The sequence below is a fragment of the Alligator sinensis genome, unplaced genomic scaffold, assembly GCF_000455745.1.
Source record: "Alligator sinensis unplaced genomic scaffold, ASM45574v1 scaffold1499_1, whole genome shotgun sequence".
Lineage (NCBI taxonomy): Eukaryota > Metazoa > Chordata > Crocodylia > Alligatoridae > Alligator > Alligator sinensis.
Window position 1 is genome coordinate 704,960 of NW_005842494.1, and position 14,242 is coordinate 719,201.

At 51.4% G+C, this 14,242-nt stretch overlaps 1 protein-coding gene across 1 annotated transcript in view; it reads left to right on the top strand.

The window, feature by feature from the left end:
* The window catches only part of PLXNA2 (plexin A2), a 249,898-nt gene that overhangs the window by 31,128 nt on the left and 204,528 nt on the right, over positions 1 to 14,242 (top strand). Inside the window, 1 exon segment of the mRNA XM_025212958.1 lies at positions 1,030 to 1,212. Within this exon segment, the coding sequence (XP_025068743.1) occupies positions 1,030 to 1,212 (183 nt within the window).

Below are 14,242 nucleotides of genomic sequence, written 5' to 3' on the forward strand. Positions count from 1 at the left end.
GGCCACGGAGCCCAGGTACCAATTAGCCCCCTTGGGGCATTTTGGGGATGAGATGGGGATCCTGTGCTGCCATAGGAACACCTCCTGGGTGTCCAGGGGGTCAGGTGGGCACCTCCCTTTGCAGGGCAGCCAGGCTGGCACCGTCCAACAGCGTCGCATTCACATGAGGAGTGTAATCAGGGGGCCCGGAGCACTGAAGCAGCCCGGGAGCCCGCCTGTTTGTACAAGAGGGAGGCGGCTGCTTCCCCAAAGGACCGAGTAGCAGCAAGGAGGAAATTGCAGCTTCCTCTCTGGGCTCTGAGTGTGGAGGCTGAGAGCAGACACCTGCATTTCCTTTGGCGAGCGCTTCTGATCCCTGCCTTCCCAGGGTTGTAACAGCAACGCAGCCACTCCCGCAGGCTGCTTGCTGGTGCAAGGCATGGGAGCAGGCACCAGCTGCCTGATTCCCTGCCACCTGTACGCTGCCAAAGCGGGCAGGAGAATGGGCTTGGGTTTGTGAATGGGTTTTGACCTCCTGCCATGCTCTGAGCCGGGCTGGGGGTGGGCGCGCGGGTGCTTTAGGGCAGCTGAAGCCCAGCCATGTGACGGACCAGACCCTTTTGTAGTGGGCAGTAGACCCAAGCATGGGTCAGGAATGCACGGGGAGAAAACTCCTGGATTTCAGAGCGGGGAGAAGCAAAAGCCTTAATGAATCTTTTGGCAAAGTTGGGGATCCTCAATAGTCCCATCTGTGCTGGTTTTCCTGGCAGCCATTGGGCATTTTTATTCTCAAAAGCCTGAACCCTTGCAGGTGCCATGCTCCTGGGCCTAGATAACAAAGGGCAAGGAGTTGATGTTGTCTGGCGAGGTGGCTGAAAGAGTCCCCGGTTGTCCGTGAGCACAAGCTGGCTGTGGATGGGACCCCATGGTGCGCTCGCCCGCGGGTTAGGGCTGGGCTCCCAGCTCCACAGGAGCCCGCGAGCTCGGGTCTGGACTTTGCCATTGGCCTGGTCATTCGCTCACACCTGCTCGATCTCTTGTCTTTTCCAGCCAGTCCCAATAGACGATAACTTTTGTGGGCTCGACATTAACCAGCCCCTCGGGGGCTCCACGCCGGTGGAAGGGGTGACCCTCTTCACCACCAGCCGGGACCGCATGACCTCGGTTGCCTCGTACGTTTACAACGGCTACAGCGTGGTGTTTGTGGGGACCAAGAGCGGCAAGCTGAAGAAGGTAAGCCAGCTTCTGCGTCCCCGGAGTGACTTGCTTGGTGGCTTCTCCCCTTTCCTAATGCACTGCATATGCCAGATTTGTGCTGCTCCCCCACTTATTTCCTACTAGGGACTTATGAGCTGGAAGGGGATAAAACCAGAGACTTTGGGTTGAATTGGAGAGACATTTCCTGCCATCAGTGGAGGAAAACGGATATCATTTTGCTCAGAAGCCAGAGGCTCTGTGCATTAGGACAGCTCAGGCTTTTGTGGAGAGTCAAATGTTGGGGCATGGCAAAAATATCTTTTCACCTCCTTAAGAAGTGATGTCAAGCAACGAGGCAGCGCATTCGCATTGCACCAAGAAACGAAAGGTTTGGAGCTTAAAAGTCTCTCTAGTCCCACCCAGAGTTGAATGCAGCTGAGGTCTTGTCATTTTTCTGTGCTTCCAGTCGGCCCGTTTCTTCAAGAATGTGTAATATTTGACCCCAGCTGTGCAGCTCTCTGGGCCAGCCACAGATACATTGCTGAGTTAGCCCACGGTTTGATTATGGGCACCGCGGCGTGCGTGACTGGCTCTAGGAACACAGGGCTCCCAGAGTGAGTTGAGCAGTCCCTTGCAAGGTCTGTTTTGAATCCAGGTCTTGGGCGGCCACTTTGTTTATTTTGCATTTTCTCCTAAGTGAATTGTGGTTTGCCTCTGCGGATGGCACAACAGGAGTTAGTCTGGTACTGAGAAACTGGTTTGGATTGGAAAGAGGGGAATGTGTTCAGAGGAAAGGGAACAAAAGCAAACCAGAGAAACTGCTTTCTACAGCGGGCTCAGACTCTCCTTGTTCTCTTTATGCATTGCCAGCAGGCTGCCTCCAATGGGCTTGAACTGATTGCGAATGATTCCTGGTCCGTGGATGATTCTTGAGCAATTCATCGCAAGCATTTTCCATCCAAAAGTGGTGCCAGTTTGCTTAGGGCATGTGGGTCACGTGAGATTTGTTTCTTTCTGTTCCTGGGTTGGATGGATGGCACCAAATCTTAGGTGCATGGTCCCAGTCCAAAAACAATGCATGCATCTGAGTTGAAAATTTGCTATGCACACAAATGTTCCTTCCAGCCAGGTCACTCGTCAGAAGATTTGGCAAAAAAAAAAGCAATCTCAGCAAGGGCACATGCACGTGGAAGGGAATTTAATTGTTGTGGGATGACAGCACAGTGTCAGGTGTACACCCCCTCTGCAGGGGGAGCTTCCTGCCCTTGTTCTCCTCCTTGCCTCCACTGAGCTGCAGACATCACCCCCAAAGCGCCTGTGGCCTTGTCGTCTCTGGCCGGGGGGAGAGCAATGGCAGCTGGAAGAAGTTCCTTTGAACACCACTCGGATAAAACGTAGGGGCTTGCGGTGTTCCTGGGGTCATAACGTGTAGGCCTCGTTGACCTATCAACAGAGCATGAAGGTGGAGAGTTGGATGATCCTTTGGCTGGCGTAAATCCCCACATCAAAGGAGCCACTCTGAGTTGACACTCTGGCCTATAGAGAGCAAATATGTAAGGGCTGGAAACCTTTAACGCCGCGATTGCTGAGGAGCAAAGGCTTGGCAAGGACAATGCCAGGAAAGTATCGTGTTGGCTTCATCCTAATTCGTGGTCACCCAGGATGTGCTTGCATCAGGAGGACCTGCTTCTCTCCCTGTCAGCTCAGGCACCACCTCTGCTCTGCAGGGAAGACTGTGAAGGTAGGAAGGCCTTGGCTATCCTCTGGTGCTGGTGACCAAGTGGCTGATTATGGCAGGACTTCTTCTTGCTGGAGGGCTATGAATGGGTTAACTTGCTGCCTGCAGAAGCTGAGCCTAAGGGTAAAGCCACATTGCTTCTCTCTGCTGCCCCTCACCTCCCACCCTCCCCATAGACCTCGGGGTGAGTAATTGGCCCTGGAAGATAAAATTCTTCCCTGTTTGCATCACAAAAGCAGGGCTAGTTGCCCAAGGCAAAGAGAGAGCCCATGTTCCTTTCCTCTGAAAGGAGCAGGAGGTCTTGCTGGGCCTTGTTACTGATCTCCCATCAAACTGGGCTTTTCCCTCCTCCTAATGAACAGGTTGCAAAGCCCAGCATTAAGCTGGTCAAATCCATTCATTTGGCTCTGCCTGCTGAATGAGATGCTTAGTGGTCTCAGAGCATTAGCTCAGAAGCCGCGACTTTACGTTAGCGTGGGAACAGACTTGTGGGCACGCGGCAGGGATCCTGTCTTGCCCTATGGCATTAGGCACTGGCTGGCATTGTGTTGGCCCACAATAGTCAGAAGGCACTTGAGTCCTCCCTAGCAGGGTTGTTTTCCCCCTGGTAATGCAGGAGCTAATGAATACCACTGCTCCTTTACTACATCCTCATCATCATCATCCTTGCTATTGATGTACAAGGGAGTGGCAACTCAGAGGCTCATTTAGGACCTGGGCCCCAAATACTACCCTGTAGACAAGTAATGAGTAAGAGCATCTCTGCGTCCTCTATGACATTGCATGGTGCAATAAATGCAAGGTTCTCCACCTTGGGAAGAAAACCCCGCAGCATCCTTATAGGCTCGGCAGTGCTATGTTGGCTAGCACTATGCAAGAAAGAGACTTGGGGGGCATCATTGACCACAAGATGAACATGAGCCTGCAATGCGATGCTGTGGCTAGGAAAGCGACCAAAACGCTGGCTGGCATCCATCGATGCTTCTCAAGCAAATCCCGGGACGTCATTCTCCCCTTGTACTCGGCCTTAGTGAGGCCGCAGCGGGAGTGCTGTGTCCAGTTTTGGGCTCCACAATTCAAAAAGGATGTGGAGAAGCTGGAGAGAGTCCAGAGAAGAGCCACGCGCATGATCGGAGGTCAGGGAAGCAGACCCTACGATGACAGGCTGAGAGCCCTGGGGCTCTTTAGCCTGGAAAAGCGCAGGCTCAGGGGTGATCTGATGGCCACCTACAAGTTTATCAGGGGTGACCACCAGCATCTGGGGGAACGTTTGTTCACCAGCGCGCCCCAAGGGATGACGACTAGGTCGAATGGTCATAAACTACTTCAAGATCATTTCAGGCTGGACATAAGGAAGAACTTCTTTACTGTCCGAGCCCCCAAGGTCTGGAACAGCCTGCCACCGGAGGTGGTTCAAGCGCCTACATTGAACACCTTCAAGAGCAAACTGGATGCTCATCTTGCTGGGATCCTATGAACCCCAGCTGACTTCCTGCCCTTTGGGCAGGGGGCTGGACTCGATGATCTTCCGAGGTCCCTTCCAGCCCTGATGTCTATGAAGTCTATGAAATGTGAGCAGAACAGAGGAACAAAGTGGGGAAGCGCAGGAGGCCGAGGTACCCAAATAACCAGGTCCGAACAGAAAAGCAGAAGTCACAGCTCATTACTCATGTCCCCAGAATGATGGTTATGGTTATCCACATATCTGTCTTGCAGGACCTCAGCCCAGCCCTTGTTTGTGGGCCCAATTTTATGCTTGTCACGTTATTTGTACCTCTCTGAATCCAAACATCTGTCTTGCATCAGCTGTTTGGCAAGGCATGGAGATTTTTCAAGTAACCTAAGAAATACCCACATTTGGCAGGGGGGCTTAAATGTGGCCCCAGGCTACCCATTCCTTATAACACCAAGGGAAGACAGGGGGAAAAGTAATTGATTGTAAGCTGTTCTGTCTGGTGTCCTTAAGCAGCAGAGAATTTGTCCCTCTACTTCCCAGAAAGCTCCAAGGACAGGCAGATAGTTGGGTTGGATGTCTGCGTTATTTTAATCGCATCATTTCTTAATACTTATTCACCGCTGTACAAGTGCTGAATAGCGGTAAATGAAGCACATCCCTGGCTCCTCATGAGTTACCAAGGGGTAACATCTTGAAATGTGAGCCTCTCTACCAGGTGTATCCGTCTGTGCTGCACCCCTGCACGCCGCGGGGCTCAGACAGCAGCTCCTGGGCGTTTTGTAGCAGAAGCAATTAGACAGGCCCCCTGGACAGCAGATTGCAAACACGGGTGATGTCAGGTTCCCTGCCAGCCCCTTGCTGTTTACTGCACCGGGTGGGTGGGGGTGGGATTCATTTAAGACAGTTAAAGCAAACAGCTTGCGCCTGCATGTTGGGCATTTAATGTATTGAGCGGGCTTGCGTCCCATTAATTATGTAGGATTACAGAAGAAGCGTTCTTTCCGGCATGCTTTAATCCCTCGTGCCATTTATACAGCGGGGACCTTTTAAGCATCTACAGTTTGGATGCAAAGTAAATCTATTTCTGTTCATCTGTTTTGCTCCATTAGCGGGAAGTGGCTGAAGCATCTCGGTGGGTGGGTGTGCATGCGAGTGTGTGGAGGGGAGGACTTCAACTTTTACCTGTCATTTGATCTGTTAGTAAACAGGTGCTGAGAAAATTGGCTCTGGTCTCCCCTCAGTTCATTCCGGTTACCTGATACAGTCGAGCCTTTTGTGACGTCTAACTCGCGTTCGTATTCCACGTTGCCCAGCACTGCCCCTTATCCTCTCTTTATGCCTGCCTCTGGAGACCCGTCCTTTGCAGTCGCATGCACTGCATGGTGAGGAGCAAGGGTCTCTGGGGCAGGAGGCATCTCTTGGCAGCTTTGGAGACTGCATGCATCTGAGTCCTCAGTGGCAGAAACCAGGGAGGGGATTATTGTGCTAATTGTAGGGGAAGGATGAGGAAGCAGAAGAACTTATCCTCCATGCACACCCGATGTGTCTCCTGCAAAAAAAAAAAAACAAACAAACAAAGACCAAACCCAATGCACCCCCAAAACAGTCCAACCTGCTTTCCCCATCCCCTTAATTACAATAATCCCAAAGCGATTCCCTAGATCCGAGAACAGCTTTTGAAGCGAAGCCGCCTATGCGTGTCTTATTGAGAGACACAAGGTTTGTTGATGTGAAGTCTTGCCTGTGTCTTGTTCTGGACCTCAGCCCTTCCCTCCCCGCTTCCCCCAGATTGATTACGCTGCCATCTGAGCAGCTCCCTTGAACCGTGCACGGCCCATTAGGAAGCCCTGGAATGTTTATGGGAAATGCTTCGCTCTGCCAAGTTCTGGGATTTTGTTAACAGAGGTGGGCCAGGGGGAAGACAAATAGCTCAACAGAAGGGGAGGGAAGGAGGCATGTCCATTCATTTCCTCGACAGGAGCCAGGACTGCCCAGGATCTGCTTTCACATGTGCAAATGGTCTCAAAGGAAGAAGACCCTTTTGGTTTTCGAGGTTTCAGATGCAGCTAGATCTGGTGAAGCATCCTGGCCCACCTACAGAGCGCAGCATGGAAACATGCAACCCAGAGCACAAAGGGAAGCCAGGCAGCCCGAGCAGGAGCTGCGCGAGGAATGGCTTGTGGCAGTGAGGCGACCGCATCTTTTGTTCATCTTCCCCGACTCCTTTTGTGACTTAGGCTAAGATGTTATCGTTCTGAAAACGGTGGGCACCGAGGATGGCCGGCACTGCTGGGAATCAAGCCATGGACACTTAAATTATCCACCTGTTAAACAAGTTCGTTACAGACGTGCCCACCTTGTCAAGTGTCATGAGGTCTTTCTATGAAAAGTGCCACATACCTGCACATATTATGCTTCCTTACTTTTGCTGTTAACTTGGGCCAGTAGCAGCCAAAAGAGATGACCTCCCTATAGCCATCGGGGTGATGTACCTGGTAGTCTCAGTCTCTTCCTTTTCTTGTGCAGAGACCTCTCCAGAGGAAGGGATTTGGGGAGCTAGCTAGGAAACTGTCTCCATCGGTGCGTGCTTCTCCTGTGAGGCTCTGTGGTTCGGAGCATCACCGTCTCCGGTCAGCGTCCTTCGTCCCATGGGTTAGTCACCTCTGTTTCCAGTAGTTCGCCTGCCTTTCTCTCTATCCGGGCCTCTCTCCCCAAAGAGGACCAAGTCCCTAAACTCTGCACCTTCCAGCCACAATCAGTGCCCATAAGACTATGGAAAGTAGTCTCCAGACTCCAGTTTGTCTCCAGTTTGCTGAAGTCACTGAATCAACTCGGCCTGAGTGCAGAAAAGGACCTGGGGGTTACCCTGGACAGTAAGCTGAGTAGGAGCCAGCAGTGTGCCCTTGTTTCCAAGAAGGCTAATGGCATCCTGGGCTGCATTGGGAGGTGTGTTGCCAGTAGGTCAAGGGAAGTGATTCTTCCCCTCCATTCAGCACTGGTGAGGCCACATCTGGAGTACTGGCCCCCTGCTACAGAAAGGATGTGGACAAATTGGAGAGAGTCCAGCAGAGGATGACAAAAATGGTTGTGCGGCTGGAGGACACGACTTATGAGAAGAGGCTGAGACAAACGGGCCTATTTAGTCTGGAAAAGAGGAGACCGAGGGGGGGATTGAATAGCAGCCTTCAACTCCCTGAAGAGGGGTTGAAAGAGGATGGAGCTGGGCTGATCTTAGTGGGTGCAGATGACAGGACAAGGAGCAATGGGTTCAAATTGCAGCAAGGGAAGTTGAGGTTGGATATTAGGATTAGGAAGAATACTCTCACTATGATGATGTAGTTGCAAGTGCTTGGAGCAGGGGTTGGACTAGACGTGGCGTCCGCAGTTCCCTTCTCACCCTCCTTGTCTGTGGTTCTATGGCCACTTTCACCAATGGACAATTATCCCGTGCTATTTTTGACCAGACCCTTTGAACCTGATATCCAGGACAGAGTTTGTGTCTCCCACACTTGGCTGGCTCCTGCCGGTGTTGAAGTCCCTAACCCTGCTGTCCTTTCCACTCTGTTGTGATCCTTACAGGATATTGCAACCCCTCATCTCTTCACCTTCCTCCTCCTCCCCCCTCCTTTGCCCCTGCGAGCAGCTACCGCTTTAACTGACTTTTAAAGGGAGGGGAGATTTTTTTTGTCTCCTCTGGAACCGAGCACTTAATGCCGCATCCCCTGTAATGAGATTGGCTCATTTCCCAGACTCCTGCTAGCGAGCTTGCTGTTTGTTTTGTTGCTTTTATGAGCCCTGCAGGGTCCTGCGAGCTGGGCATCGGGAGCCGGGAAGGACCAGCAGCGGGCATGGTCTGTGGGGAGCCTATAGCTGACACTCAGCCTGCTGTGGGAGCGGGGTTGCGACAAGCCTCGTGAATGCAGGACGCCTGGCATGGGGAAGGGGATCGTTCTGAAGCCAGGGGGAGAAGCGCTATTTGGCAACTGTCTTCAAGGTTTTTGTTGCGCCAGGTGGATGCGGACTTGTGACCGCTTCATCGTGTAACACTGCACCGTTCGTCTCAAGATCTCAGAGCTTTCTGATGACTTCCCAGCCCTCCACATCTCATAGTATCACCCTGTGGAGAATGGGATAATTCTCACACAAGTGTGCTTTCAGACCTTCGACTCCCACTGACTTCAGGCAATGCACTGCTCAGCATCTCAGAGGTTCAGGCCAGTAAGCAGGTCATAGTAATGTCTTGGGAGAGACCCAGATGTGCCTTGGGACAGACCCCCGGTGGCATGTCTGTCCTGCAGCCCATCCATTCTCTTCTTGGGGCTCACAAGGATCTCCCTTTCCTTATGCCTAGATAGAAATGGTGGTCCTTGACACTTCTTTCCCTGTGGTGGGCTCATGATGTGGGAGCAGCCTTGTTTCTTCCTATTGATCACAAGTGGGAAGAATCCCAGTAGACATAACAGGTCCAAGAGAGCAGTGAGCTTCAACATAATCCTCCTTCGTGTAGCTGTGGGGCTCAGCCCTAGGGAGGTGAATGCAGACGGGCAGAATCCAATTGTGCCCCTTTGCTTTCAAATGGCACAAGGCCCAGAGGGTTTTGCACAAGGGCTGCCCTTGCCAAGCGTGCCAGGCCTCGGGAGAAGCTCCCGCTGTCTGGAAAACGCTGCTCTGCAAAGCGCTGCATGTGGCAGGGGGCTGTCTGATCAGGCTTTCCAGGAGCACGCGAGCAGAGGTCAGCTTTAAAAGCTCTCCGCGCAGGCGTGAGTCATGGGAACAAATATTGAAAGGGCTGGGCACAATTGAAGCCTAACTAATTTAATCCCGCTGTAGCTGGGTTTCCAGTTACACCGCCCAGGCTGGCGGTTGCTCACCCTTCTTTCCACGCGTCTCCAGTTTGTTATCGGGATAAAGGCTCCTTTTATTAGGGTGGGCTTCGTAGGCATTTTGCAGTGTGATGCAGTTAGTGCTGGTGGTTTTGTGGTCTCTAGCAAGAGGCTGCTGAGGGGAAGGCCTTTCTGGCTGCGTGCTAGGATGCATGGGGAGCATGGAGCATCTGGGATTATGCACCCAACTGGCAGCTTTAGCGCAACCAAATGCAGGGAGCAGGGTTCAGCTTGCAGCGGAGTAACAGGTCTGCATCACACAATTGGCACTAGCTGCCTTCTGTGCTAGCAGTTGTATCGGGGAGGCCAAGGAGTGAAGGGTCTCTGGAGAGGGGCTGCCCCTTCCCGCTGCTAGCAGCTGCCTCAAAGTCAGCCTATCCTATGGATACTAGGGGGATCGGGAGAGCCGCGTCCATGAGCCGCAAACAGTCAAGACCTGCCGATCCGTTTGCCTGGCTGCCCTTTACCCTGGGATGCTGGAGGATGGGAGTGGGGGTGAAAATCTGCGAATTAACTAACACAAAAACTTGTGCTCGTTGTCTTTAGTGTGTGTTAACACAAGTCTGATTAAATCAGCCCGCTTCTTCCCATCTATCCTCCACATTCATTTGTGCGTGGCTAGCCTCCGGAAAGGGACCGCGGTGAAATCCGTGCCATTTAATGCATGACGCATCACTCTTCTTTTTTTTCACGTTGGAGCCCCTTCTTCGCAGTCCCTTCTTCCCCTGCACACTTCCCACAATGCACTAGGACCAGCCCATTATCCCATGGATGGTTTCCAGCAGACTCCTATTTTTGAGAGCCATTGTTCCCCGGGAGCTTTCTTTAAGTGCGTACAAAGCGAACGTGCTGATGAGGCCAAGACCTACTGGATAAAGCACGGGCACTTGGGAGTCTATTCTCTGAGCATCTTGGTAGTCCGAGTTTCCTTTCAAAAGGCCCCTGCTTCTGATGGGGGCAGGGGATTGTATTAAAGATTAGAACCATTCAGAAGCCTGGATTCCTGGAATAAAGCGATTTCCATCAAGGAAAATTAGAAGAGACATTAATGCAACAGTTAACAGCCACCAACTGCTGGGGGGGAATGCACCGGCTTGCTTGTTCTGTGTTTACGGGCCTTATACAATTCCATCAATATTGATGCGTGATGGCTTTGATTTTGACACTAATCATTGCTATGAATTAAATTTGCAGCCATATAATTAGGATTGCTATTAATAGGGCCTCAAGCTACGCGCTGCTGTGTTAGTTGTCTTTTTTCCTGATGGAAAATGGCATCCTCAGAACTCGGCTAATGCGGTTCGCCTGGTAGATGCTGAGACTGATGTGAAAATTATACTTTCTATATTTAAAAGGGACTTCTAATATGCATAGTTACACTGGGCCGCCTCGTGAAGTTCCCTGATTACGGAGTACGAGAGCGGGGCCAGCGCTCCACTTCACGTGGGCGTTGCATCTCTCTCTTAAAGCACGTAACTGTGCATTTGAGGGAGAGGGACTCTGAGAGCAGAAGAATAGGTACCTGTTTTCAGGGTTGGAGGAGGGCTAATGCAGGCTCTTGCTGCTCACGATGCAAAATCTCTCCCTCCATCTCTTTATTTCCCCTCCATCCTGGGCTTGTTACCTTCTTTCCTTTGGGGTTGTATCCCTCACCGCTGCCTCCCCTGCTTCGGCTCAACCAGGTGAAGGGAATAACTAGGGTTGCTGCATGGCTCGCCAGTGAGAATCAATCTTGTATTTCATCCCAAGAGGTGGTGTATCTTATTATATCTAATAAATCAGTGAAGTGCCCTTCATTCAGCTTGTCAATGGAGGACAGCGTTTGCAATCGAGGATGAATAAATGTCTCGGCGCTGTCAGACATGGAAGAGCGTGTGTATTATTTGGCCATCATGCTGTTTATAACCACCCCAAGAAAAATGAGATTCATATGATAGCTTGCAGCCATGCCACCGCTGCGTGCAATCATGCCAGCTAATTCATTCATAGATTCACAGATGTTGGGGTCGGAAGGGACCTCAATAGATCATCGAGTCCGACCCCCTGAAGAACAAACCAGGAAAAGTAATAAGACACCCCTAAGTAGGGTCAGAGGTGCTTAGATGGGTGAATGCCAAGGAAGAAGTGGCAATGGGGAGCGGGTGGTGCTAGTGATTCCAGTAATGGTGTTTTCTCCCTGGCCTCTGCCCACCCTTTGTCCCAGCAGGGTGAAATAGTGCATGTGTGGTGCCTCTGGAGATGCAAAAACACCTAATTTTGTACTCATTATGGATCTCTTTTCAGCGATGGAGCCTTTTTCCCCGGGCAATATGGGCAACTACATCTTGTCCATGCCTAAATCCATATCCGGTCCTTACACTTCTGGATGTGATGGGATCCTTCACTTCTAGTCCTAAACTTGTGCGCTATTTTCTGCCCCGGTTGTAGCTGCTTTTCCATGTTGCTTGTGGAGTGCTTTGGCATCTCTTGGAAGGAAAGGGGCTGCGGGAATGTTTGTATTGCTGGTGCTCAGGCGTGCTTTCGGTCGCTTTTCCCTGCGGACGGTCCGAATCCCCGACGCACAGCGCTGCCTGTGCTCCTTGGCCGTGACGGCTAATACTCGAGTCTTGTAAAGAACGGCGATAACTGATCAGATTACCCAGTCGGGGGAAAGGCGAACTTTTAAATGTGTTGTTTCTCCTTGGTATGTGATAGTTTTATTCAGCTCGGCTGATTTAACTCGTACCATTAGGAGGGAATAAAATCGGCCTTTTGGAATGAAACATGCATCCGAACCTGGCCTTATCTGGCTCCGGTCTATGGATGGTGATCTTATCCTTTTAATTTACCCTTAATTATAGCCCGCACACAGGCTCTGAGGCACTTCAGGAAAGAAATGGTTGTATCAGTATGCAAGGAAGCCGCAGGGACTTCCGACGCTTGCTGAAGAGATGAAAATGCTCCTTCTAGAGGAGTTCCCTGGTTGTCAGTGCAGATGTAAACGTTGGCTCCTTTATCGACCCAGCACATTTGAAGGCCAATTTTCAACCTGGGTGAGGCAGCCCTTTGTGTCCCTGATGGAAAATGGCAGGGCTTGACTTCAGTGCTCAGGTGTTTTACCAGTCAAAAGGATGAGTCTTTGGCCAGCGTCCAGTTGTCTATGTTGAATTGCTCCGACTGTATGGCCTGAACTCGGGGAAAATCTTTCCCCTCATCACAAGCTCTCCTGCTGCGCCCAGGCACCCACCTGCCTTACGCAGAAGGGTCGTTCTTGAGTCACGGCCCTTGCAAATAAAGCCGCTGAGCTGCACCCGTGCAGCCCCGGGCTCCCTGAGCTTTGCCAGCACTAGCCGCCAGCAGAAGTTGGAGCCTTACTTTTTGATTAACAAGTGCATTGAGATATGTGGAGCAGAGTAGAAGGAAGCAATAATGAGTATTTTCAAGGCAAGTGAGAGTCATCGAGTCATAGTTCAGGGCAAGGCAGACTTCTCCATCTGCACTGAGGTGGTTATAATGCAAGCAAGGAAGGCAGAGAAACTGGAGGGCTTTCAGGATAAATCGTGGTGACTTCTCTCCTCCTCTAGCTCTTGAGAGTCGTGGCTTTGTAAAGAGGCTGCTGAGCATTTAAAGGAGTCTCTGGGAAGCAGGGAAGGGGGAAGTGGGGAAAACTCAGCCCTGCTTCACAACTTGCAGCCACTCTCAGCTGAGCGGGGAGAGGTGGAGATCGAAACCCTCCTGCTTGGCGGTATAAAGGGGTCACTGCACATAGCTTTGTACCTTCCTCTGAAGCACTTCTTGGTCTCTTGTAGGCTAAGATAAAGCATAGGGAGTATCTGATGTCCCGTTTAAAGAGTCTGGGATGAAGGATGCTTGCCTGTAGTATCTGGGGGCATCCAAACCCCAGGACCTCCAGGCTTGGGCCTGCAAGTCAGCTGCCTGCTAATGGATTTGGGAGCATCAGAAGCCCCCCAGGTGATAGGTGTGGGATGGAGGATGCTCGCCGGCTGTAGCATCGTACATGGGGTTTGAAATGATTGAGTTTCCACCTGCTCAATCAATATGGTTTTTGGAACGACTGAGTTCTGCTCAATTTACATGATTTGGAACTGATTTGGGTAGTTTGACCTGGAATACAAATTACATTAAAAAAAAAATTGGGTACCAGCTTGCTGGAGATGGGGTGCAGGACTGGATGGGGCCTTGCTTTGACCTGGGTCAGTAATTACTGCAGTCCCTTGGGTCTTTCCACCTGCCCTGCTGTTTATCAGTGTCCGGTGCCCCCGGGACTCCTGGCCTCACCCATGGGCAGTCATTGCACCCGGCTTCATCTGAACTCCCTGCTAGTGCCATTGAACGGGCACCATGTTATGACAATCCTTGTTCCACAGTGGTGCTCGGGCTGCTGTTGTACAACTGGCCATGCTTTTGCCTCCTCCCAGTGGAAATCAGTTGGCTCTAGTATAATTAAAAAGGATGTTGCCAGGCTGATCTCCATAATTTTTAAGCCCATCCTCCCTGCTGCACCCTACCTGCCATCCCATGCACTGATACTCATGCCTCTTGGATATTCAAAGCCGAAATATGTCCCCCTCTTAACCAATTTTTATTTCCTACGTTTCGGGTGATTGGTTCAGCAAAATTCAAAGTAACTGTCAGGTTTTTCTATGGCTAGGAATAAAGTTTGCAGCAGCACACATGAGGGAAAAGGAGTTTCAAGGAGTATTGATCCTTGTATTTCAGGGGATGGGAGACGTGTTCATGGCTCCCGCTCTGGGGTCTCCTGCTCTGCCATAGCCAGGTGCATGCAATAGCAAGAAGAAGTGTTAGCTCCTTTTTACAGGCCAGAAAAAGGTGGATTGCTGTAAATGTGACAGCTGTTGAGGGTCTCCAGCCCGCCAACACTGCCAGATGTCCACAGTAGAACGGGGCATGGTCTTTGTCTGAAAGTTTCATTTTCCCCCCCAAAATGGGTGCGGGGGGGGGGGGGGGGGGGCGCGGGGAGACATACGA